Consider the following 26,606-nt stretch of genomic DNA (forward strand, 5'->3'; position numbering starts at 1 on the left):
AATAAATTAATCCCAAAATTATAATTCAAAGCTATAATCTTGAAATAATTTTTTCTGCAAAGCGAAGGATAGAGGTGGGCATGGCAAGGTATTGAAAAGTCCAGTTCGATAATTTCGATTTTCGATTTTTGATTTTTAAAAATACTATGTTATTATCATACCAAATTAATTTGGTACGGTTCGGTATTTCAAAGTTCGATTTCGATATTTTGCGGTTCGGTAAATTGGTTATCATATTTTGGTCAACTTCAATTTACATATATTAGTATAATAAAAAATTATGAATTTGACTTTTCAAGAAATGTCTCAATTATATCATACAAACACATTACACATGTAAAATATATCAAAATAAAGTGCAAACAATTTTCTTAATTAATCAGTCTCCCCAAAAAAATATTTAAATCAAGATAGAGTCGTCAAAATTTCAATATCTAAATAATTAGTTACTACTTTATATATTTGCTAGTATTATATATAATTACATATATGAATTTTATATGTAACTATATACTTCATAAATGATATTTGGTGTTTTGATATTTTTTTTTTATAAATACCAAATATCGTACTAAATATCAAACTTTCTAAAAATGTATTTCAAAAACTATTATAAATACCATAATATTAAAATTACGGAGTTAAAATTTTTCGATTTCCATATAATATTGATATCTATAGTAGATGGCACCCGATTGAAGGATCCCTCAATGTAGAACTTGGGTGCTCTGTATCCAAAGGGGAAAAGAGAGAGAGAAGGAGGGGAGGGGAATTCAAAGTAGAAAGTAGAAAGTGGGTGGGAATTTTAACTGCTACAAGATATGAGAGAGAGCACCAGAAGTGGTTATAAACGAGGAGTCTCACACAAAAAGTCAAGACTTCTCATTTTCAGTAAATATATTGTTTTGCTAGAAATAGCGGTCACAATTTTGCAACATGGCACTATGAACGTTATCTTACCAGTATCTTCTACTTCTGGTTCTTAGTCTCTTCCCTGTCACATTTACAAAAAAACAGCTACTTTATTCTCCACACTTCCTGCTAAATTTTGTAAAATGTACTCTGTCATCATTTAAGCTCACCACATTTCAGGTACTTGTTAACTCTTATTTATTACCCTTTTGATTGAATTGCCTGCTGATACTTTGTCTATTTGGGTTCTTTTTAATCTTTATTCAACACCCTTTTGACTGGTGAGTAATTATGTTCTTCTTACATGATATGTGTGTACTTAAATTACGTTGCAGAAACTGATAGGGCAGTTTTTTTTTTAAGGGTGGGGGGTCCATGATCAATATTTTTTGCAGTTGAAGGAAAAAGGCATTTGCATGTTCTATGTGCTGCATGAAATTCCGTAGAAGACAGTTAGGGAATAGAGTGATTGTCTACTTATATGGACTTCGAAATTGGGGTTGAGTTAGGCCTAGGTGCCATAGAGCCAGGTCTATTCCCATTTGGGCTTCTGGACCATGCTCTAATTGGGCCTGAGCATGAAGACGGTGTTAGAGTGGTCAAAGTTTCACATTGATTGGGAAATAGACGGGTGGTCGACTTACATTGACTTGAGCAATTCTAGCTTTTGAGGTTGAATTAGGCTCAATATCTTTACAAGGGCTGTTCTTATTTTTTTTTTGAGTTGTGGGTTGATGATATTTCAGTTATATTGTGTTTCTGTGTGTTAATCCTTTAGTTATTTGTCTCTGCTTTTCTGATTTCTACTGGCTAGAGGTTAATGATTTAGTTGAAAACTTTAACTTTGGTTGTTTTGATGCTGGTAGGTTGTGTACTTGTGAGTACTTTCTTTGCTTTGAGAAGCAGAAATGGAAAACCAAAGGAGATCACTTGATGTCTTTGAACCGGCATTGACTCATAGTAGTAGTAGAAATGAGGGTATTGATGTGCAAGAACTTCAGATGAAAGGGGCAGAATCTGGAAGTAGGACAGGAACGGACAAGCTAATGAACAAGTGGATGGCCTTTGACCTCAAAGGAAATGACCAGAAGAAAGGAGAAAATAAAGGGAATGCAGAAAGTCAGATCCCAAGTGAAACCAGCATATCAGAGAGGGCTGCAGAGTGGGGATTGACTGTGAGGACAGATGTTGGAGAAGGTAGCTTTCATGCAATTAGCAGAGGTGGACAAAATTCATTTGCAGATGGAGAAAGAAGCAAGAATTCATTGGAGAGGAATTCAGTTGGATCAACAAGGACATCCGAGGAGTCCTCTCTTGGAGCTGAATTTCCTAGAGTGTCTCAGGATCTGAGGGATGCCTTAGCGACACTGCAACAGACATTTGTCGTATCTGATGCCACAAAACCAGATTGCCCTATTGTTTATGCCAGCAGTGGCTTCTTTACTATGACTGGTTATTCTTCAAAAGAGATTGTTGGAAGGAATTGGTGAGAATTTTTTGTTTATCCCAGTGCTTTCCCGCGAATTTTGGCAATTTATTGTAGTATATCTAGGCACCGTGAATAGACTAGTGATAAGACTCATATATCGTTCCTTTATTTTGTCCAATCCTTATGTAGCTTAGGAGGTGTAAAAATGGAATGTTCAACATAAACGTTCGTGTCTGGACCTCTTTGATCAATGAAGTAAGAATTTGAGCTGTAATGTTGCAGGGCCTTAAGTGGAGAGTTCATAAAAATGGTTCTTATTGTACTGATTTGCGTGTATCTTGGCACAAACTTCGTTCTTCTGTTTATAATATCTTAACCATTCTCAAAAAAGAATAAGTCCTTATGGTGGATCAGTAATTCAAGCTTTCTGTCATTTAATATAGGAAGTATCTGGATATCCATTTCAAACATTGCATAGGAGCCTTTCACTAAGAGCAGAAATAGAGGTTTCATTAACAGACAGTTATTTGCTGCATGAAGTTAAACTATTTGTCTCAAATCTGCCCTTGTAGCTTGAGACAATTTTTTCAAGTGCTGAAAGGGAACAATAGTGCCCAGCCATTAGTTTCTTGTTGCTTCTTATTTTCTTTATTATTTTTATATTCTTCTGACCCTGACATCGTTCAGCCGAGGGTCTATCGGAAACAGCCTCTCTACCTTCTTAAGGTAGGGGTAAGGTCTGTGTATGCTCTACCTCCCCAGACCCCACATGTGGGATTACACTGGGTTTGTTGTTCTTCTTCTTCTGATCCTGACAGTGCAAGAGAGTTTAGGTTTTAATTTCAGCTGTATTCCCTGATTTGTACTTATTTGATGGTATGGATGCTGGGAAAAGGAGTTGAACGTGACCTTGACTTGTTTGATGCAGTCGCTTCCTACAGGGGAAAGATACAGACAAGAAAGAAGTAGCAAAAATCCGAGAAGCTGTGAAAACAGGGAAAAGCTACTGTGGAAGGCTCTTGAACTACAAGAAGAATGGCACCCCTTTTTGGAACCTGTTAACTGTCACCCCCATAAAAGATGACAATGGAAATACAATCAAGTTTATAGGGTAAAGATGCTTGTGTCCCTATTGTTGCTAAAGCAAATGCTTGGGTGACTATCTCAGCTTGAGTTCAGTCCAAATGCTTTCTCATCCTTTATTTGGTCCAGTATTTTAAGAATTTGCGACTTCAGACTCTTCTCTTGAGTAAATGTATGGTTCTTCATTAGAGAACCTGTTTAAGTAGTTCAACTTGAAATCTAACACGACAAACTTGACATATATGTTTTCGCTTCAGTTTCAAGTTGTAATCTATGAGAAACATTTCCATCTAATTCAGATAATTCGCTTATGACAGAATGCAGGTCGAAGTCAGCAAATACACAGAAGGCGTTAATGAGAAAGCATTGCGACCAAATGGAATGCCCAAGTCTTTAATCAGATATGATGGTAAGTAGAAGTGATTGAGTCTGCTTCTGAAAGCATTGTTCCTTCATTTTGAAATCTTATTGAGTCTGCTTCTGAAAGCATTGTTCCTTCATTTTGAAATCCTTCTCGTTCTTTTCTCAGCTCGTCAGAAGGAAAAGGCTTTAGGTTCCATTACAGAAGTGGTACAAACCGTGAAAGGTCCACGCCCTCAAATAAAGTCTAGTCAGGATACTAGTTCCGGAACTGATAAAGAGAAGCTACAATTAGAGTTTATGCTTCCTAAATCTGCTGAATCTGAAAGCATGAGTACACCTGGACGATATACACCTCAGTGGGATGCAAGGAGTGATGTGTCTCAGGAATCTGGTAAAAAGTCTAGAAAATCTGCACGGGTTTCCTTAAAGGGGTGAGTACTTTGACTTCAACTTTTTCACTCTTTAGATATCGTAACTGCACTAGAAAGAAAGTAGCATTTTTAGATGAACTGCATAGTTGACTCTATAAAATCACAAGTCAGGATATATTTCAAATTGATAGCATAGTAGATATCTAACTTCAGTCTGCATGTTTTTTCCTTGTTTAACTTTTCCTCATAAAGACGTCTGTGTTCTGGAAATGTAAGGAGGATTTTGTAAGCTGAAAAGCTTATTAGCAGGATTAAGCCTCATACCTGCTTGTAGCATTCAGTCATGGTATTACCTCGTGCAGGTTTAAAGGAAGGTCCTCAAGCATTTCTTTTCCGCCAGAAGATGAACAGAATGTTGGGCCTGAGATACTAATGATGGAAGAAGTAGCACGTACTGACAGTTGGGAACGTGCTGAAAGAGAAAGGGACATACGTCAAGGAATTGACCTCGCAACAACTTTGGAGCGTATTGAAAAGAATTTTGTGATTACAGATCCCAGACTTCCTGATAATCCAATTGTAAGATCATGAAAAAGCTAGTTTGTGCTTGATTCAGATTGTTGCACATTACATTTGACTTTTCCCTTTTAGATTATCAATGAGGTTGTATGAAGATGCCCATACCCCCATTTCTCCTACCAGTCATCCTCCCTGTTTGGATTATATACATTAGCTCAGAAGCTATTGAACTAGCCAAACTAATAACTTAAAAGCAAACTTAAATGTGAGACATCCTGCTAGAGGACATTTAACATTCTCTCATCATATTCGTTGCTGGGTTACAAGGCCTCAGCTTTTTCCACTTGAGCAAGCCTCCTAAGCTTCCATGTTTGATTTGACTGACAGAGATATTGAAACAATAAGGAGAACAAATATAGACGATTATTAAACCTAGTGTAATCATTTGAGAATTTACATAGACCATCATTTACTGCAAATGGCCCTAGGTTGTTTTTATCCCATATTTGTTATAATATCTGTTTCATAATTAGAAATTTAATAGTTTTAAAGAACCCTCAAACTGTCTGAAAGGAAAAACTATTTGATACTGGAACAAAGTGTGCATTCGTATCTGACCTAACTAGTTTGAGAAAGGGTTGGTTGATTTATTGATATATATCTGTTTCATAATTAAGTCAAATTGTTAAATTTTATCTTAGATACCTGTTGGCTGGAAACTGAAAGCAGGAGTGCTCCTTTTTTTCAGATATTTGCTTCAGATAGCTTTCTTGAACTGACGGAGTTCACACGTGAAGAGATCTTAGGAAGAAACTGCCGGTATGAGTTGAATATTGCTTTATATATTGCATTGACATATTTTTGGAGTTCCTTTTATTATAGTCTTGTCAAAGTTGGGATATCTGACATTAAAACATATGGAGTATTGATACATCTCTTCAGTTTGATTGAAAAAGGTAGATATTTGGACTTGGAGCATAAGGCTCAAAACTACTCTTTTAATAATTGCAGAAATCAGAAAAATAAAATAAGCATTGCCTCTCTGATCTACATAGAGACTTAAATAGTTGTAGTCTATTGGAGGAAGATCGTACATGTAAATGGTGCTTACAAATAGCACAACTGTATGCCACTTGCCGGACCACAGTTTTTCTTATTTTTTCCTTCTTTCCAGTGAGTGCTCTGGAGGCACCACACCTCTTTTTGATAATCGTTTCGGAGGCACCATGCCACTTACCAATGATTATTGCAGCGGTACCATACCTCTTTTGTGGCCTTTAGGCCGTACCGTGTCTCTTCCTGGTGACTATTTGGCGACTTGTGCTCTGTAGCCTGTAGGAGACTATCTGGTGACACCATCAGCATTTTGCCTTTTTCTAGCTGGTCATTCTGTGGCACTGCCCCTCTTTCTGGTGACTGTCCGATGGCGTCATGCTTTCTTTGTAGTGGTCATCCTATATCATTGTGCCTCTTTTCAGTGACCATATGATGACATTACATGCTGCAAGCTATTTTTTTGGCAAACCAACTGGTGAGATTCCAGTGACCAGAACTTTTCCTGCATGATGCTTTTGATCACTAATTTTCCAGCAAGATTCCGATGATTAAAACTTCCCTGACTGTTTTCTGGAAAGCTTTTCCTGCAGCCGCTACCATTTCGGCGGCTATTTACTTTTCTATATTAAAAACAAACAAACTCAAGTTGGTTTCTCTTCTTCGAGTTTGAGGACGTTTGTTGGAATTTTAAGTGAAGTGTTAGATTGTTACTAGAATATTAGAATAGTTAAGTTCTAAGGTTTAGTATAATGTCCCACATTAGACGAATATCATATCTGTCTTGTGTTGATACCTATAAGTAGGTGTGTTTTGTATCCCTTGCATTGTCAAGTCTTCAAGAAGTCTCTTTCTTTTGGTTTATTTTCTGTGACTAGTAAGTAGTTTTCTGCCTATCTATGCAAAGAAAGAACGAAATCTGATAATACAATGTTTTTTTATGGATTTTTTGCTCTCTGATTTGCTCCCACCATGTGCATTTGATCTAATAATATTTCCAATTCTTCAGATTTCTTCAGGGACCTGAAACAGATCAAGCAACAGTTCAAATGATACGAGATTCCATTAAAGAACAAAAAGAAATTACTGTGCAATTAATTAATTATACAAAGAGCGGTAATCAAGTTCACTTTGTTATTTTCAGAAGGGAAATGCATTTTGCCTATTAGCTAGAATTTACTTCACGTGCATAAATATTTTCAGGGAAGAAGTTCTGGAATTTATTTCACTTGCAACCTATGCGTGATCAGAAGGTGATCTTTGCGTCTACTTTCAATTAACATGTTGTAAGAAATTGACAATTTTCTTTTAGGCTGATGTCTGCACTTTACATTTGCAGGGAGAACTACAATATTTCATTGGCGTTCAGTTAGATGGAAGTGATCATCTGGAACCACTAAGAAACCGCCTTTCAGAACAAACTGAACAACAAAGTGCTAAGTTGGTAAATTTTCTGTCACTTGTCTTTGTGGAAGCTGTACCAGTGATGTTATGGTCAACAACTAGTAATTAGCATATGTTCTACCTGGGAAGGCTAGCTGTCTTTTCTTTATTTATTTTCTCTATTGTGATGGCCATTCCATTTCTAGTCAATGTAGTAATGAATAAGAAAATTGACCCCAATTTGTGAATATTTGTAAAGCGAATTGTGGAAATGAGAACGCAAGTCTTTTGACCCCGCAAAAATGCAGATTATTTCATTTTTCTTTCATTTAATGAATTTGAATTATGCAAATGCATCCACTCAAAGAACGGAAAACTAAACATTATCACATAATTAAATGCTAGAACTTATAGAAACATGCATATGTAAACAAAGCATAGACACATGACTTTTTCTTTTCTTTCCATCAAGACAAAATGAACTCGGATGTTTGATTGTGTCGCATACTCCTCCATCACACAAAGTTGGGGTCGCCTATATGAATCCTTTGAACAAGGATGTTCCATTTGGAATTTTAGTTTTGCCTCTTGACCAAGAATGCATTCAATGCAATCTTAACATGCTTCGTTTAGTGTTCTGTGAATACTCTTTTCATCCTGATTGAAGTGATCTACTTTCTTGAGTGTGTCTTAAGTCACTCCACTTTTCCTAATCGGCCTAGTTTCTCTTCTCTAAAGAATCAAAATCGCATTCCCTCAACCAATGTGGGATTTGACACTCCCCCACATGCCCAAGACTGGACCTGACATCGATAACATAACATGGGTGCCCAACATTGTGAAACACAACAACATGGATTCATGGGTCTTAGCTATGATACCATGTGAAGATATGACACTTGAGACTAACTTAACCCCAAAAGCTATCTCATAAGGGGATGATTTCTGAAAACGATAGAACAAGACCACAACCCATTCCCTTAACCAATGTGGGACTTGATTGGACGAAGGGGTAACATAATAATATCCGAATAGTAACTAGGACTTGTCAAATTATTTTGTATCTCTCCAATTGGAAAGTACAGATCTTTCAGTTACAGTTAGTAATCAATAGACATATCTTGCAGGTCAAAGCCACTGCAACAAATGTAAATGAAGCAGTTCGAGAACTTCCTGATGCCAACTCGGTAAGGTATTCTTTTCACTCTGAATTGGATCCATATAATCTTTGTCATGTGATTTTTTGTCTGATCCTGATTATTATGCATAATTATCTTTTTCATGGTTAATGCTGTGTTAAAATGTTCATGCCTTTACAATGGACAACAGAAGTCATATCAACACTATTTTTTAAGCATTTAGCATATATCGAGACCATTGTCAAAAGTTAAGATTTTAAAACTGACACGAACCTCTAATACTTTCAGAGACCTGAAGACTTGTGGGCTTTGCATTCTCTACCTGTCTATCCACGTCCTCATATGAGACACAGTGCTTTATGGACCGCAATACATAAGGTACACAATCTTTTGTGTTGTCCCTTAAATATCTACTGTTTTTCCTTTGCCTTGGGAGAACTGCTGATATTTCTTTGGTGATAATTTAAGACTATGGCTCACAAGATATGCATACTGAGTACTTGATTAAGTAGGAGACATTTTGTACCCAGTAATGTTTATATACACCTGTGTCTATAAGTGTAGAGACACTTGAAACAAGGATGTCTCCTGCTTTTATACTATTATCAAGTATGAGTTTCTACCTACTAAAGCATGTAAGACAGAAGAGACACAAGTACTCAACAGTAAAAGTATCCTTTTAGTATTTAGTTTGAACTTTCTACTCTTCTTTTTGACATATATTAACTTTTATTCTTGGTACGTTTTGCATTCCTTCTCTCTGTCTCACTCAACTTTTGACCTTGCAGGTCACTGCAAATGGTGAAAGATTAGGGCTCAATAACTTTAAACCAGTCCGACCTTTGGGTTGTGGAGATACTGGAAGGTATGTCAATCTTTTCTTGTTATTTGCTTGCATATTCTCCAGTCCTCGTTGGCACCATGTTCAACCTACCTTTACTATAATATATGACATCCTAGTGCTTTTTCGAGGGTAAATTATAGAAATATCATTCTGAGGACTTATATCTTGACTGTAATGACGACATTCTTGAAAGTGCTCACCACAAGGAGGAGAAACAAAGACGACGAGGAAGACTCTAAATACTATCTGAACAACTAGTGAATCAATGCTTAAGAATTTTAAGGAATCAATTGATAGAAAGATAAGCTAAGACTGGAAAAAGGGTCACTTAAAATAACAGGGTCCTTCTGGATTTTTTCTTAGCTAAAAGGCTCTTTAGTTTCCTTTCTACAAATCATATAGTAAGTTTATTTGTTAATGCTTGCTGAACTTTTAGTAGGCAACTATTTATATCACACCTTCCACTTACCTTGATGTTGCACCTCTTGTTTCGCGAATTTTAATGCTGTTTTGTTACTTTATAAAAATGCTTCGCATGATATTTAAGTCATAAGAGATCTCAAAGCAGTGAGTATTTCCATATGTAAAAGATTATTTTTTTTGTCTGAGAGTGGTTATTCTGTTCTTTGCAGTGTCCATTTGGTGGAACTGAAAGGTACAGGAGATCTTTTTGCTATGAAGGCGATGGACAAATCCATAATGCTCAACCGTAATAAGGTCTGGATGCCCGAGACTTTTTACTTCATCAGTATATTGAGCATATAGTATTTTTTGTGAGGAATTGAGTTAGAGACCATGTTGTTTAATTCTAATCCTTGATGACCTTTGATTTACAATCCAAAACCATGACATCACATTCCCCTTCCTACATCAGGATACTCGATATCTTCTCTTAATCTTTATATGAAGACAAATTCATGTTTAATAATGTACAGGTACATCGAGCATGTGTTGAAAGGGAGATCATAGCTCTCCTAGATCATCCTCTCCTTCCAACATTATATTCATCATTCCAGGTAACTTTCTAATGCAGACCATCATCCTAATGCTGGTTTAATTTAAGATTATCTGTAAATATGCATGTAAGTCTTGTAGCAAGGCCACAATGAAATCACTGAAATATACCTGCATGTTCAAAAATACAACCCCACTAAGTCAGTCCTTTTTCACAATATATTCAGCACATATAAGGTTTCGATATCATTATGTTTCAGGCTAGGTCAATCAATTGAATATCCTCCTCCTTTCTTTTTTTACTGGGAATTTTTGCATCAGTAAATTGTCGACTTGTAGCAACTCGGCCTTTTTCTCTTAATGAGTTTCAGGTCATATTTTCTTTCAAAGTTCATATTCGGTTAAGGATGACATTGTAATATTCTACATTCGTCCATCTACTGAGCCAAAAACCTTATAGAGCCTGCTGAAAACACTTCAATGTATCATCTTTGAGTTTCTGAGAAATACATTATTTTGCGTTGTTTAAAAGAGTGTTATTTTGATTTATATGAATTAATCACTGAAATGTCCAGACGAGCTAAAATGCACATTTCTTTTATCAGACAGAAACACATGTTTGCCTAATAACAGACTTCTGTCCTGGAGGAGAGTTATTTGCTTTGCTTGACAGACAGCCTATGAAAATATTTAAAGAGGAATCTGCAAGGTACTTCTCTTTTAATTTCACTTTATCCACACTTGAATAGACTAAGCTATATAACATCTTACACGGTTCAAGATGTGTTTAAATTTGGTGTTCCGATACAAAGCTTCTTCATATCCATTTGTCTTTTGTTAAGTGATGTTTGTAGCTATTTCCGGTTGTGTATTTCCTCATTCTCCTGGAATAGACTCACTGAGAGAAGGTCGTCACTTATGAGTATTCCTTTTTTATCTGAGTTTTTATTTTTGTGGGAATATTGCTATGCTTGAAAAAGGAAAGAGAATCTTATATATATTGAAGCAGTTCTTTAAGGACTATAAACTATACACATTAGATATCTGTGTATACTTTGTACTATTATCTATACTATAAGACAGTTCAGTTGCCTTTTATTCTGCTTATTCTCCAACTGGTACTACCAACAACTTTTTTCAAATAATCATACAATCATGTTTATCAACTAATGTATTACCAACAATTTTTTCCAGGTTTTATGCAGCAGAGGTCCTAATTGGCATGGAGTATCTCCATTGTTTGGGTATTACATTTCTACCTTTTGAGTCAAACCTTCTATAGTAATTGCATTTCCGTATTTGTTTTTGAGACTTTGGGAACTTCCATAGAATCGCTTCATCTGTAATGGGATAAGAAGCTTAACCAAAAATCATCAATGGACATTAGCATGGCAAGCTTCAGTAGTCAATATGTCTGTAATCCTGTGACATAGTATATTATTCCTTACTGAGGCTTCCCTTAGAAGAATGAACAGCAATGGAAAGCATATAGCGCGCTAATGACATTAAGTTTTCTAGGAGAAAATGCAATGAATTGTTTCAAGACCGACTCACTTGATTGATACATGTACATACACCTAGCATTCAACATAAAATTCAAGATATTTTATCGAATCATGGAATGAATAGATTCTGCTTTACTCTTCAGTTTTTTGTTGAGGTCTATCCTGCAAATACGCAAATTGGATCTGTGATTGATTTTTAAAACGATTGTAAAAAATTTGAAAGTGGAAAGATTGGTAAAGAACAGCAGGTAAAAGAACGGAACTTTTTGAAAGTAAAAAAGGTAGCACAAGTGAAGTCTTTAGTATAGAAAGAAATAGTCATACTTAGAAACCTCTATTCGTAGGACCAAGAATATTTTAATGTTTCTATCAGGCAAAAGATAAGAGGATTGATCAAGGGAGACAGTCCTAGGAGCTTCCATTTCTATCTTATTTGATTAACGATTGATGTTCATTTGTTTTGTCTATTCTCGTGTTACAGGAATAATATACCGGGATCTGAAACCAGAAAATATCCTACTTCAGGCTGATGGGCATGTCGTACTAACAGACTTTGATCTTTCGTTCAAAACATCCTGTAAACCTCAAGTATGCTTCAATTTAGACAGTTCTCCTTACTATTCATGTTAATTTCCCACTTAATGAACTTCTACTGCTGAAGAATCGGATATCTCACTTAGTATGTTAAATTTTTAGGTTAAACTTGTCTTCAAAGTATTTTAATGATACTGAAAATTAATAACTGGATATTAAATGGAAGAAAAGGAGAAAAAGGGAAACCTATGGACTATTTATCAATTTGATTAAAGCAAACTGTTGTTTCTGATATCATGTGATATTTCTTTCCGGTGCTTTGTCTTTAATATTTGACATCTGATTGATATTATCTATTCATAATATTAAAGTGACAATTTTTCCAGGTTATAAAACATCCTCCCTCAAAGAGAAGGTCTAGGAGTACCCCACCACCAACATTTGTTGCAGAACCAGTTTCGCAGTCAAATTCATTTGTCGGTACTGAAGAATACATCGCACCGGTATAGTAAACTATCATAGATGTTGACTTTTGTGTGATATATACTCCATCCATGTTACAAATTGCATTAGGTTGTTCCATGTCTGGAGTAAAATATGGATCTTCCCTAGAATTTGCGTCTTTTAGAGAGATAAACATCACTTGATAAAGAATTATGTACAAGCAGTTATCTTTTCTGTTTCTAAATCACATATACCAATTTCAAAGCCTATTAATGAAAACTACTAATTGCAAATCCTACTAATGGAACTGCTCAGAAATTTACTGTACTATAGAATTGCTTCTTGGTTCCTAATTCTTGAATATATTATTTTCCCTTCATGATATGTAGACACTTGCAGTTTCTTTCTTTGCTTCTGTGAAAGAAAATATCATCTATCAGCGAGAGAAAATTAAGTGTTTGATGTACTTCTAAATGACTTGATCTCAGGAAATCATCACAGGAGCTGGCCACAGTAGTGCGATCGATTGGTGGGCTTTAGGTGTGCATGCAACAAATTCATGACTTTTAGTTCAGTCTATTATATTATTTGGTGTACTCTTATTATTGTGATGCTTTATATATTCTTGAAACAAAACATAGTGGGCAATATTTGGGAAAATCACTCTAGAAACCTTGCAGATTCTTGAGCTATTTTCATCTCCTTTTATCTCAGCACCAAGCTTCAAACTGTTTGTATGTTATTATCTGAGTAATCTTAAGTGTTAGTTTTGCATAGTCACAACCTCCATGATGCACCATTGTTGTTTGGCCTAAATTGACTGCCTTTCAAGTTCCACTTAATTGGAGGTATTCATCTTCGGCATGGGGCATGATTGTTTCTTGGGTAATCTCGATCAAACCTACAGTCTTTTTTTTCCTGTGGAAAAGGACCCATAGTTTCTATCACGAATAGTCACGGTGTTCTACAAGGACTTATATCATACTTATTGGCTTTTCAATCATGTATTTTTTTTTGGTAGTCCATTCTTCCTACATGAACTTTAAAGAAGCCATAACCACAAATATCTGTCATAGTTTGCTACTCTTCCCATTAAAGATGCCCTTGTTTGAGCTACTAATATCTGACATAGTTTTAATAGATAGTAAGGAACTTACAGTAGAAGTGTTTAAAATAATAAATGAAATTTGAAAAAGTTGAGCAGCTAATTGAACAATAGAAAAGTAGTAGTGTATTTTATCTTGAATTGTGGAGGAAGGAAAGTTTAGCTATTTTAGGAAATGGTTCAAGTTTTTCTGGAATGAACTCAAAGGATAGGCGCTCAGGTTCTTGTGATGGAGGGAGTAGTATTTTGTAGTACTTTGGGATGATATTCAATGGACATACCTAATAATAATCAACATCGCCATTGGAAGTATTATCTGTTCGATTTGCTCATAGTGATATTAGAGGAGATTTACTTTGCTTCACGCACTTCTACTTCTGTAAAGTCTTCTGTTTGGAATGCAGGTATCTTGCTTTATGAGATGCTCTATGGGCGTACACCATTTAGAGGAAAGAACAGGCAGAAGACATTTTCCAACATCCTAAACAAGGACCTCACTTTCCCTAGTAGCATTCCGGTAAAGTCAGTTTGTTTTGATATTATTAAGACGGTCTTTATGTCTTTCTCTACTTGTTTTCTGTACTATATGTGTTCCTTCTTCCTTTTTAAAATCTTTCATGGCAATGTTTTATGAGCTAAACAATACTCCCTCTAGTCCATATTGAGTGAATTGTTTTTCGAGGAAAAATTGAAGGAAACTCTGATATTGTTTCTAGTTTCAACAAATGAAATCATCTATGTATCTACATGTTGCAGGTAAGTCTTGCAGCTAGGCAGGTGATCCATTCATTGCTAAATAGAGATCCTGCCAGTCGCTTAGGATCAAATGGTGGTGCAAGTGAGATCAAAGAGCATCCTTTCTTCCGTGGAATAGCTTGGCCATTAATTCGGTGCATGGTATTAAATTCTTCTTACCTCCTTCCAAAAGAATGTAAATTTCAGTTGGATTCGAGCTTTTCTCCTATCCATTTCACATGATCAGAACTTTCTGTTTCCTAACAATGTCATTCGTTGCATATATGTTGCTTGGCTACAGACTCCACCACCATTAGACACACCACTTCAGTTAATTGGAAAGGAATCAGGCAACAAGGATATTGACTGGAATGATGACGGAGTACTTGCTCATCCAATGGACTTATTCTAGAGGTTTGCATCCAGCATTAACTAGACCTTAATTTCAGACTCCCGAACTCTGTTTTCCTAGCTTTGTCTTTCATCTCATTGGCATTGCTATGCTCGAACATCAAAACTTTAACAGCCTAATTTGTCTTCCCACAACACAATCTGCCTTTCTTGTTGCTTGTCCTGTGTGTTCTAATTTCTTGACACTCTCTCCGTTTCAAATCACTGATTTCGCACGAGTTTTGACGTGTGTTATTAAACATATAGTGAACTCTGTAAGCAAAATTGATTTTCAGATCATTCATCATCCAAAATATGAATTTAAAAACACTATGAGCAGAATTCGCATCAATGCACGTATTCTCAAGAGCAAATGATTAGGCGGCATTAAGGGAGTGATTAATCATTTTGCGCGCCTTTGTGTAATTTTGACCTTTTCTTTCACACATGTAAATTGCAGGATTTTTTTTGGATCAACCATAAAGGACATGTATCTGGAACTAATTATGTGCACTATTAAAGGAGGGACAATCTTTCTGATGATTTTTTTTTTTCATATTGTATAGAAGCATGTGTTTAGCCCCTCTTTCGGTATTTTGCTTTCTTTTTGGCTTTAAGGACCTTGTTCTTATTTAAGTTTGGATCCAAGGAAGGCAATTTACGTACATAGAATTTGTAGAATGGTGTGAGTAGTAGGAAAATCTTCCTTCAAAAATTAAGAATCTGTATTTGTAGGTTTTGTTGGCAATTAAATAAACTTGTCTAGTACTCTTGTATCATCATACAATAAACATGTATTTGAAGCAAAATCAACAAGTTGCTATCTTGTACACTAATAAATCATACTTATTGTACTGTAAGCAGTTTTAACCAATTACTATTATTTGCAAAATAAATTGATAAAATGAGCTATAATTTAGCACTGTGAAAATTATCAATACCTTGTACAGTCGTGCAAATTTTTCATACAGCGGCCTGGTTCATGGGAAATTTGCCACAATTCTAGAGATAAAACAGCATGTTATTTTCTTTGTTGTTGACGTGGTAAGTCTTGTAAAGGGGTATAACTAGTTCTGCATAAGTCATGAGCAATTTAGAATCATACACATTAGTCGACTCATATTAAGTTTGTTATTCTTTTCATATTAAGTCAATCTCTTCGACCTTCTGAAGCACACCATCTATACCTTTGTCTGGATCAGTGATGTATAACTCAGCCCCAAAGCTTTAAGAACAATCCTTCTCTCAAGACAATACGACGCTGCCATCTCTTTCACGAGTAGAAATAAACCCTCCTCCTTTGTCCGGGCTTGGGACCGGCTGTGTTACAGAAGAAATAAAACACAGGCGGAGTTAAAAAATCTTTTTGGTATGTATAAGCACGACTTGCCATCACTTTTCGATCATAGACAAGTCACCTTCTTAATTAGCACAGTCACTGTCACTTTGAAGAGTTGAATTAACTAAGAATTGGATTTGCACAACCATTATGGCTCTTTGAAAATAATTTCAGAATCTAGATATTCCATAGGAAGTCATTGGATCAGGCTAGACCAACTGAAATGTGGCCAACTCTCTGTCTACAGAATGTGTAATGGGTAGAAGAGGATCAAGTCCAATGAAGGGTACTGCTCGAGTATACTATTACTGTCACGAATTAGGTATGACCTAACCCCAGCTGAGAGCGAGCGTGGATATTTTGAAAAAGTCGTTCAAAGGCCTCAGTCTTCGACTTTCAGTTAAGCAGCCAAGTTCCTAGTTTAACAGTAGAAATATAGCCCTCAATTAATTTAATTGGAGGAACTAGTGAGAATCCGAAAGGCTCACTCACTAAGGACCTGGGGATACGCAACCTGAGACATAACGGGCCAAGGGTGCATGTAGAAGCTTAGTATTCACAATCAGAATAGATATAGCATTTAAGCTCGTAAGGATTTTTCATGTAAGTACATTTTCGCTCTGTTGTGATATACTTCGCATTCCATTAGATATAGATTTGACATTTTAGCTCATAATGCATCTCCATTGACCCTAGATAATATACATTGTAAGTTCACGGCTCATTGCCTGTCCTTTTTATTGCGTTTTTCTCTCCCTCGCCAATAGACTGATCTATATTATCAACTCTATATCTAATCACAAGGCGCAACTTTGAATCTAAAACTAAAGCCTTCTTCAGACTGTAGCGGGGTAGTAAAGCAGGGTAGGCTTCTACTTCACTCATGTCAGTAATCCTAACAAGTGCAGCACTAAACCATCACGTAGACTTGGGGTTGAGAAAGTGCAGTGTGTGTAATAATCTTCAACAGATTGTCGGGATACACAAGAAAAGAAGTTCATGCCTGAATCCAATGCACAAGTATAGAATAAACTGAGATTTAAGTATATATTGAAAAATATTTTAGTTTTTGGCTCAAAATCAGAAAAAAGGTTTACATGTCTCCCGTTAATTCAACCATTCAACAGCAATTCGTGTGACCGAAACATATACCATGTCTCTATTTTTTGTATGCCAGCAGCTTGTTTAGTGTTAAGCAATACTCTAGACGAGACGGATCCAGTACTTGGATTTTCTATTTCTTTAGCCTAACTCTCAGATCATAACTTGATATATATCAAAGCCTAGTTAAACATCCTCAGATCACAATTTAGTCTATATCAAAGCCTAGTTAATCTAAGCCCTTTAAAGCATCCCAAAATATGATTCAACTGGAAACCCCACAATAGCCAAATGAAATATTTTTTATGTAATTTCTAAATCAATCACATTGTAGCCTAAAATATTGAGATTTATTTAAATCCTATATATTAAAACATGCTTAGATCACAACTTAGTATATATCAAAGCCTAGTTAATCTAAAGCCTTAAAAGCATCCTCAAAAACACGATTCAAGTGGAAGGTCCACTATAGCCTAATTTGACATGCAGATGAAATAACCACTAGGAAAACACACAAACAGTAAAACAACAACTCGAAAACATTCAAACACATCAAAAGAAGAAGAAAGAAAACAAAGTAGAAAAGACATTCAAACAATTTTTTTTATTTTTTATTTTTTGAAAAAAAAAAGTAAAACAATAACTAGAAAAGACACATTTTTTTATTTTTTAAAACAAAGTAGAAACAATTAACTAGAAAATCCGCAAACATTTTTTTTTAAAAAAAAGAAAGTAGAAACGACGAATAGAAAAGACCCAAACTATTTTTTTTATTTTTATATTTTGAAAACAAAGTAAAACAATAACTAGAAAAGACATATTTTTTTATTTTTTATTTTTTGAAAACAAAGTAAAACAATAACTAGAAAAGACACATTTTTTTTATTTTTTAAAACAAAGTAGAAACAATTAACTAGAAAATCCGCAAACATTTTATTTTTTGAAAACAAAGTAAAACAATAACTAGAATAGACAGATTTTTTTTTAGTTATTAAAACAAAATAGAAACAATTAACTAATTTGACATTAATTCCTAAACGACTAGAGGTAGAAGAAGAAAGAAATAAAAAAATGAAATTTGAGAAACTCTTACCACAGATAACAGCTTGCTGCCGCCGCCGCCGCCATATTACAAATCATGTCCATAATGCAGTCGTACGCTTATATCCTATTCTTGAGTTTATCAGCTTTGCAAAGTGGATTTTCCTTGGCCAAAACCGCACGTCCTCTATACTTGAAATTGAAAGCGCATGCATGTTCCTCTGGATGTCTATGAATCTCGCAAAATATTTCATCGCACTTTGTACAATTGAACCCTAATAATCCCACCTTCTTCTTGCAAACGATGCACCTTTGTGGCTTCTTCATCAAAGCATCTTTTCCAGTTCTAATCTTAAGAAAGGACGACATCTTTTGGAATAAATCCATTTCATCATTGAGATTGGGATTAGTTGGGTTTTCTGTTGTCTCCATGTTTTCTTCTTTCAAGTTTCCGTTATCTTTTTTGAGTCTTTGGTTCTAATGCTGTGTTTCTGTAATGGGTGTATAATGCTGTATTTGGGTTATACTTACTTTTAATATAGAAAGGAAACTTGTAACCAAATTAGTTAATCTTGGAATGTTAATTATTTTTGGAAACCCTTACGACTTAATGGTTTGGGAATAGGTATGGAAGTTTCTTCAACTAAAAAAACTAATTACTCAACTAAAATATGGAAACTTGTAACTTGTTCATTAAGTATCAAAATATATTTTATTTTAAATTCTAATTAAGTAAATTCAAAGTATAAATAAATAAATTTGTTATAAAATCTAATTTGTAATTTAATATTACGTGCATTGCTTAATTACAATTTAAAATAAAATATAAATAAAATCTGATACTTGATGAATAAGTTACGTTGCAAAAGTTTCCATATTTTGGTTCAGTAACGGAGTAACTAAATTTTTTAGTTCTAGAAACTTCCATATATAGTAAACCTATTCCCATACAATTTTTGACAAATAATATTTACAAGTAATTTTGTTGGTTTTGGAAACTTACATAATGCACCTTTTCCCATACAAAATAGGAGAAGTTAAAGCTAATTAATTTTCGTATATATAATAATGAGATCTTATTAGTTAGTTCCTTCATTACTAGTTTTTGATCGATCACCTTAGTGCTCTTAATTGTTGAGAATATGGCGGTATACTACACGAAGAGCAAGGTTTCGACAGATGCTACGTCTGATAATAATCATCTTACCATTGATGTTAACACGTACAAAGTCCTTCGTGCCGCGATGTTAAAGAAACGCTATGCTAATGTGATGGGGAAGAGATGAAGAAGAAGGCTGACTTGTGGGAGAAGCAAAGGGAAAGAGATAGAAAAGCAGCTAGGATCGCCATCGAAAGCATCAAAAGAACTGTTAATTTTGACGATGGTCTTCAAGCCGAAAGAGATTTGTTGACCATCATCGGTGCTACGTGCCGTTCGTAAAAGAGTTCACGTATATTTTTGTGTAGAATGGCTTCTTATTGGTTGCTAGTTCTCGATTAGTAAATTCTTTCCTATTAACAGCATGAACGAATAAGAAAACCTTCAATTCAGAATTTGTGTTTGTAGATTTTAATTTGTTGGTAAATAAACTTGTATACTCTTGTATCATAGCATAAAGATTTATTTGAGGCAAAACCAATAATTAAGCTTCTATCTTGTACACTAATTAACCAATTATTATTATGCAATGTTTTTGATAAATAAAATTGAGCTACGATCAGTTAGCATTGTATTGAGTATATATGTTGCGGCGTTTTATGGCGGGGGAGCATCGGATTCCACAGAATAAAGTAGCTTTAGAGTAGATTTTGTATTGTGTTGATAGATTCACTTAATAAATATGTACAAATAATTTACCAACAAAAACAGCATATCGGATATATTTCCACTGAGTGGGGTCTAGTTAGGGAGGGTTAAATGTACGCATATCCTAATTATCCCTATTCTCAGAGGTAGAGAGATTATTTTCGACAGACCCTCGACTCAAGGAAAAACAATTTGAAGCAATCCAAAACAAGAAATAATGGAAGTACACAAAACAACTTATAATAACAAAAGCAACAAATATAGCAACAAAATAAAAACTATAACAAATAGAGTTACAACCTAATAACATATAGTAATTAAATTAAATCGAAGGACAAAAAACTAAAGGGCAGTACTACAACTACTAATATGAATGAATAGCAAGACAACGTCTGGCTTGGACAGCGTTGTGTGTGATGGCATATATACTTTGGTGGTGTCCACACGACACTGTTCAGACTCAGATCTTGGAGCTTCTAGGATTTGTGAGAGAGAGCTTCCATTTAGGTATCTTTTGAGTGCTAAAAGTCTATCTATTCTACATTATTGTCAGCCATTTCTTGACAAAATGATGGGAAGACTGATCAAAATGGACAACTAGATATCTCTCATATACATGTAAGGTGTAACTTATAAAGAGTGTCTTATTTTCTATCCAAATGTATTCGTCCCAAAATTTTGTCTTGCCAAAGGAAACAGTGAAGATTGTGTGTAGATGATATGTTTGGTTCGATTTTATGTACTATCGGTTCGATTTATCGATTTTCGATTTTCGGTTTTTAAATACGCTAAACAATTACCAACTCAATAAAATATCTTTTATCGATTTTTGGTCCTTAACGGTTTGGTTTTCGGTTTAACTAATAAGAAAATGCTCATAAAACAAATATACGACTTCCCCATCATTTTGGCGCGACAAGGCAATAATGTAACTTTACATAATGCTCATAAAATAGAAACAGTAGTAACTAGCATGAAAAGAATTATATAAGTACAACACAAATAAAAGAAGTAGAACAATAATGAAAATTGAAAGTTAAAGCAAAGCTGATAGTAACCATTAATGTAATGATACTAATATTTAATATTTATGTAGAGGTAAACTAATAAATTACTATAATCTTAATAAAATATCAAATTACCCAATAATCCAATATTAAAATACCAAAATCCGACCGATAATCCGATAATTTTTTCGTATAAAACCATTAAAAACCCGTTAACCCAATAATCCAATATTAAAATATCAAAACCGGACCGATAATCTAATAATTTTTTTTATAAAACCATTAAAAATTCGTTAACACAATAACAATAAATCAATAGCATTTTTTTTGGGCCCGATTTTTTCACATCCCTCAATGATATCAGTGGACATATTTTACTGAAGTAACCAAGAGAGCCTGCATTGCATGCCTAAATCTATTGGGGGAATTCACACCACTGATGTGCTGATTAGGAACAAATCAGTTGTGGCTAAAGTGTTTTATGCCAAGTCCAGATAGTGCAATAATTTATTTTTCGAGTGTCCATTTCCCAGACATGCATCGAATAGTCTAGTGCATTGTCAAAACATGGCAGTATCTAATAAAACTGAGATCTGCACATCAAGTCCTATGAATCATATCAACAAGCTGATACATCGTAGAGCCAGAGAAGAATTATAGAGCAGAACAATTGATCAATGCCTGGACATTTACCAATCCAGGGTAGCAGGAGGCGATTCATAAACAAGAGTAAGCACTAATTGAAGAAATAACTTGTAGTAAAGTGTAGTAATATAAAGTCCTGACATTTTCGAGGCAGGGCTTCGACCCGTATCTGGCCAACTCCTCAGACGGCTGGTTGAGGCATATTCATGGACTGGCAAGGCAAACTCTCAATTTGATCAGGAGAGCCTACAGAGCTCTCTATCTTTCCCCAAATTCCAACTAGCGCTAAAAATATCAACTCAAATAAATATCTAACAAAATGTCTGATAAAGCATTGTCAAGGCAAACATAAAGGTACTTGTCAAGCTAATATCTTTAACATTGCAAAGCATGTGAACCAAATACAAAACTTGGCTGAGAATCTCTCTAATCAAATTGCAGTGTATATTATCACAGCAAGCTCTTAGTTCAATCTCTGGGCAGCTTCCTTGGCAAGAACTCTCTCTTTGGCCTTGGTCCTGGCCTGTGACTTAGAGCCCATGATACCACCACCCCACTTCTTCCTGTTCTCTTCATACTTGTCATTGAAGTTAGCCTGAAAAAGTAAACAAGCATCAAAAGAGACCCTAGAAGATTTACAGCAAAATGCAAACCAAACTAGCCTTTAATAGGGATATACCTTAATTGCCTCCAAAATTCTGCTGAACTCCATTTTGTCTTCATTCTTCACGGTTGTCAAACACAAGGCTGAAGCAGTTTTCTTATGCACGATCTGTGCAGAGTCATCAATATCAGCACCTAATCTGTTGGGAAGTATTGAGAATACAAACTAGGTAGGTATTACTTACCGATCCTAAACGAGCTTTCCCCTTCACAATGCAGTACGGAATTTCCATCTTTCTGCATAGCGCAGGAAGCCAGACGACCAACTCTATTGGGTCCACATCATGAGCAATCACTACTAACTGAGCTTTGTTCTAAAAGGACATCAAATGGAAAAAGTTGCTAAAAAGACAAAAAGAAATGTGCTTGAGAAAGTATTAAGACATTTTGCAAGACCAAAACAAACCTGCTCAATAAGGTAAGTGATGTGCTTGAGCCCATACTTCACAATAATGGGTTTCTTTGTTTCAGGAGTTTTTCCTTCTGCTTCAGCTTGAGCCCTTTTGACAAGACGCTCCTTCTTTGCAGCTTTGTCCTCGGGCCTGTACTTAAGAAGCATCTTGAAAAGGTTTGTAGCTGCAAGTTCAACGGGAAAAGACAATGGAAGAATTTGAATAAGTAACACAGAAACAAAACACCACATGCAAATAAAACAATACAAAAGATGAGTTGAGAGCTGTTAAACAATACTAACAAATTTGGTCTACTGGAGGAGTGAAAAGACATAATGGTTATACACAGCAGTTCCATCAAAATATAATACTATTGCTAAACTAATTCTACTTCTCTAAGCAAAAGAAGCTTCGCTCATGAATTCTAAAATGAATAATAATAGCTCAGTCAGCCAAATGGTTAATGGAACTAGATATAAGCCAGCAACAGTTTCAGATGTGTGAGACCGAGATGTTATCCATATTGCTTAACCAGCAAAAGCCGAAGTGTTTGCAAACTTTCACTGAGAGGTAACAAAATTGAATTCATAAGAATCCACAAGCCAAGCACAACAACCACACTTTCAATTGCCTTCAAGTACACAGTAAGGCATAGTTCAACCGTTTATGGAATACACATTATAGTTTCACGTACAATACAGTGAGGCATAGTTCAAACATATACCACTCATTATGCCACCAATTCCTGTGTAAGTTTGGATCAAAAACATGCAGCATAAAACATACGGAATTAGCTGGAATAAATCAAAATCAAGTGAAACGAATATGTAGAGGCCAGAGATTTAGTTTTTACATTGTAAAAAAAAATAAACCTTTTGTTATCCATTATCGAAATGAAGCAGCTGCAAATACTGTGGATCGGACATAGAGTATTGATTATATAATTTTTAACAAATTTACAACAACTAATTAACAAAAAAGGTAACAGGAAATTAGGTTAATAATAGTATACTCACCGAGGTTCTTGTCAAGGGTTTTGGTGAACTGGTTGAGAGCAGGAGGGACCTTCAATCGCATCTTGAGAATCCTCTTCTTCCTTTGGAGGGTAACATTCCGAGGCCATCTTACATTCCTTGTTACATCCTTCTTCGGCGGCAGCGCCCCACCGATACCGAACTGCTTTGGCCGTTTCTCGAACAGTAGATTCACCACTTTCGCCTTCTCAGGCTTCTTCTTCGATGCTACTGCAACACCCTTCTTTGGAGCCTACAGAAAAAATCGTCAATACAAATTCCAAGAAATGAGTAGTGAAGAGAAAATGTAACCATGCCTAGAGCATACCATTTTTTTTCTTGACTATGCGATCAAGATCTGATGAAGAAACCCTAGAGGGAGAAGAACACTCTGCTATACACAGACGTATGACGATGAGATTTTAGGGTTTAAGATGTATTCGACGCTTCTTAACTGGACCTAACCCAACTTTTGTGAATTTGGGCCTGGACTCCTTTTAATAAGAAAAGAGGAATTGACATAGATACATACAATTGACAATATCTAGTCTATATTATGAAAGTAATTAAATTATAAAAAGAATAGGCAAAAAATAAAAAAGGAAGACAGAAAGAGAAGAGATAATTGTTTTTTCAGTGCACTGAATTGTACAAATTCGATGACTATTTATAGCCAATTGGTGATTTAAAATGGTTAGGGGGAAAAGTAGAGGTAGGGGAAAAGATATAATGGACATGGACATCCACATTCATGTCATTATTGTATTTTACAATACTCTCATTTGAATGTCCATGTAAAACAAAAATAAATTTTAGTGAAAAAATAAATGTATATAGTTATTCTCAATACGGATTGATTGCTGTCTCATTAAAAACCTTGCAGGAAACACTTCGACTTTTGCTAGTTAAGCAATATGAATAACATCTCGGTCTCACATATCTGAAACCGTTATTGTATTATATCATAGTTCTATTAACCATTTGGCTGACTGAGTTATTATTATTCCTATTATCAACCATGTAAAATGGTTGTCCACTTAAAATGGTGGATAGTCCATTTACTTTTTAAGTGGGTAAATTGCCACTAATATTTTCCTCCACTTGTAAATATGGCTATAAATATAGCCTTAAACTTCAATGTAAAAATACACAAACACATAAAAGAAAGAATTACTATTACTCTCTCTATATTACTACTCTCTCTATTAATACTTTCTATATACATATTCTCTTGTTCTTCTTCCTTTATAAAATTGTCAAGTTAGTTAATTTATAACACGTTATCAGCACGAAGCTCTAATTTTTCAGAAAATTAACTTCTATATCAGGTATATCTACTAAAGAAATTTAATTTTTAAGTTATCTTTGTTACTTTCAAATTAATTTTCATCATGTCAAACTTGTCAAAATTGGAATTTGTGGCACTTGATATTTCTGGTAAAAATTATTTGTCATGGGTACTTGATGCTGAAATTCACCTTACCGCTAAGGGTCTTGGTGATGCTATAATTGAAGGAAATACAGCATCAAGTCAGGATAAAGCAAAGGCTATGATTTTCCTTCGTCATCATCTAGATGAAAGCCTAAAAATGGAATACTTGACAGTGAAAGATCCACTTGAATTGTGGAAAGACTTAAAAGGGAGGTATGACCACCTCAGGGCAACGGTATTGCCAAGGGCTCGTTATGAGTGGATGCACTTACGGTTTCAAGATTTTAAAACCGTAATTGAGTATAATTCTGCTGTATTTAGAATAACTTCCCAATTAAAATTATGTGGGGAAAATATAAATGATGAGGACATGTTAGAAAAGACACTAACTACTTTTCATGCCTCTAATGTAATATTACAGCAGCAATACCGTGAAAAGGGTTTTAAAAAATACTCTGAATTGATATCATGTCTTCTGGTGGCTGAACAACATAATGCCCTTTTAATGAAAAATCATGAAGCCCGTCCCACTGGAACTGCTCCGTTACCGGAGGCAAATATGGTAAAAGCACATGGCCAGTCTGAAAGAAGACATAATAAATATCAAGGTCATAATAATGTGCGTGGGCGTGGCAATGGCAGAGGACGATATAATAATCGTCGTGGTGGTGGTCAACATAAAAGGGAGAACAATATCAATTCTCAAAATGGCCCTTCAAAAAGTAACTGTCATCGTTGTGGCATGAAAGGCCACTGGAAAAATGAATGTCGGACGCCTGAGCATTTTGTAAGACTTTATCAAAATTCTTTTAAAAGAAAGGCAAATAGAGGTGGTGGCTCTTCTTCTAATGCTCGGATAGAGTCACACTTGGCGTTCGAAAATAATGTTGAGGCAAGGCCTTTGAATAATGATAATATTGAAACAAATCTGGCCTTAAGGGATGATGATTTTAATGACCTCAATGATATTACTCATTTGGAGGTTGAAATTTTTTTTAAGGATCTTAATTGATGTTTAATTTCATGTTTTTCAATATGTTATCATGTACTTCGAATTATTGTGTTTTTACGTTTATGTATTTGAAGAAAAAAAATAATAATCAAGGTCACATTTTTATGATAATTGTATATTGTTTATTAAATTGTGCTATTTTACAATGTTGTAATTAATTACTATTAGTGTGCTATTATTTAATCTTAATATCATATTGTTACTAAAAATAATATTCGTCTTATTTAATGTCATTATACTAACTGTTTATTCTTGTTAATGTTTTAGACATTAATAATATATAATGATTGTATTATTTTTGTCAATAAAGAAATTATCTATACATGATGAATATTATATTAATGTTTTATAATATATTTGTTTTTAATACTTGTGTATAATATATATTTAA

The 26,606-nt window shown here is 34.8% G+C and overlaps 2 protein-coding genes across 3 annotated transcripts; one reads left to right on the plus strand and one right to left on the minus strand.

The window, feature by feature from the left end:
* The first annotated feature begins 827 nt into the window (after positions 1-827).
* LOC129886301 (phototropin-2) lies at positions 828-15,617 on the plus strand. 2 transcript variants are annotated; one of them, XM_055960938.1, is made up of 24 exons: positions 828-1,092; positions 1,779-2,398; positions 3,270-3,452; positions 3,742-3,833; positions 3,954-4,218; positions 4,521-4,737; positions 5,426-5,496; positions 6,740-6,846; positions 6,934-6,983; positions 7,070-7,174; positions 8,241-8,300; positions 8,541-8,630; positions 9,041-9,117; positions 9,729-9,813; positions 10,032-10,112; positions 10,656-10,759; positions 11,245-11,294; positions 12,037-12,143; positions 12,476-12,592; positions 13,022-13,073; positions 14,043-14,155; positions 14,395-14,535; positions 14,675-14,787; positions 15,224-15,617. In XM_055960938.1, the coding sequence occupies exons 2-23, from the start codon at positions 1,821-1,823 to the stop codon at positions 14,783-14,785; spliced, it is 2,856 nt and encodes a 951-aa protein (XP_055816913.1). In that variant the 5' UTR covers positions 828-1,092; positions 1,779-1,820; the 3' UTR covers positions 14,786-14,787; positions 15,224-15,617. The 2 variants fall into 2 exon arrangements, with proteins under 2 accessions (XP_055816913.1, XP_055816914.1); XM_055960939.1 differs by lacking the exon at positions 828-1,092 and adding an exon at positions 1,107-1,193.
* Positions 15,618-21,774: 6,157 nt separating this feature from the next.
* LOC129886304 (60S ribosomal protein L7a-2-like) lies at positions 21,775-24,244 on the minus strand. Its single transcript, XM_055960941.1, has 6 exons — positions 24,100-24,244; positions 23,775-24,024; positions 22,773-22,942; positions 22,552-22,680; positions 22,383-22,475; positions 21,775-22,298 (listed from the first exon to the last, which is right to left on the minus strand). Exons 1-6 carry the CDS (start codon positions 24,100-24,102, stop codon positions 22,167-22,169), a joined length of 777 nt encoding a protein of 258 aa, XP_055816916.1. The 5' UTR covers positions 24,103-24,244; the 3' UTR covers positions 21,775-22,166.
* Positions 24,245-26,606: the final 2,362 nt, after the last annotated feature.

Source organism: Solanum dulcamara, chromosome 4, assembly GCF_947179165.1.
Source record: "Solanum dulcamara chromosome 4, daSolDulc1.2, whole genome shotgun sequence".
Lineage (NCBI taxonomy): Eukaryota > Viridiplantae > Streptophyta > Magnoliopsida > Solanales > Solanaceae > Solanum > Solanum dulcamara.

What these genes read in the sequence shown, in the direction of transcription:
- LOC129886301 (XM_055960938.1), top strand. Translation starts at nt 1,821, where the DNA reads ATGGAAAACCAAAGGAGATCACTTGATGTCTTTGAACCGGCATTGACT. An exon ending in GTCTTTAATCAGATATGATG is followed by an intron (nt 3,834 to 3,953) that starts GTAAGTAGAAGT and finishes TTCTTTTCTCAG; the next exon opens with CTCGTCAGAAGGAAAAGGCT. An exon ending in GGCCATTAATTCGGTGCATG is followed by an intron (nt 14,536 to 14,674) that starts GTATTAAATTCT and finishes GCTTGGCTACAG; the next exon opens with ACTCCACCACCATTAGACAC.
- LOC129886304 (XM_055960941.1), bottom strand. An exon ending in TCACTTACCTTATTGAGCAG is followed by an intron (nt 22,681 to 22,772) that starts GTTTGTTTTGGT and finishes ATGTCCTTTTAG; the next exon opens with AACAAAGCTCAGTTAGTAGT. An exon ending in GGAAAGCTCGTTTAGGATCG is followed by an intron (nt 22,476 to 22,551) that starts GTAAGTAATACC and finishes GACTCTGCACAG; the next exon opens with ATCGTGCATAAGAAAACTGC.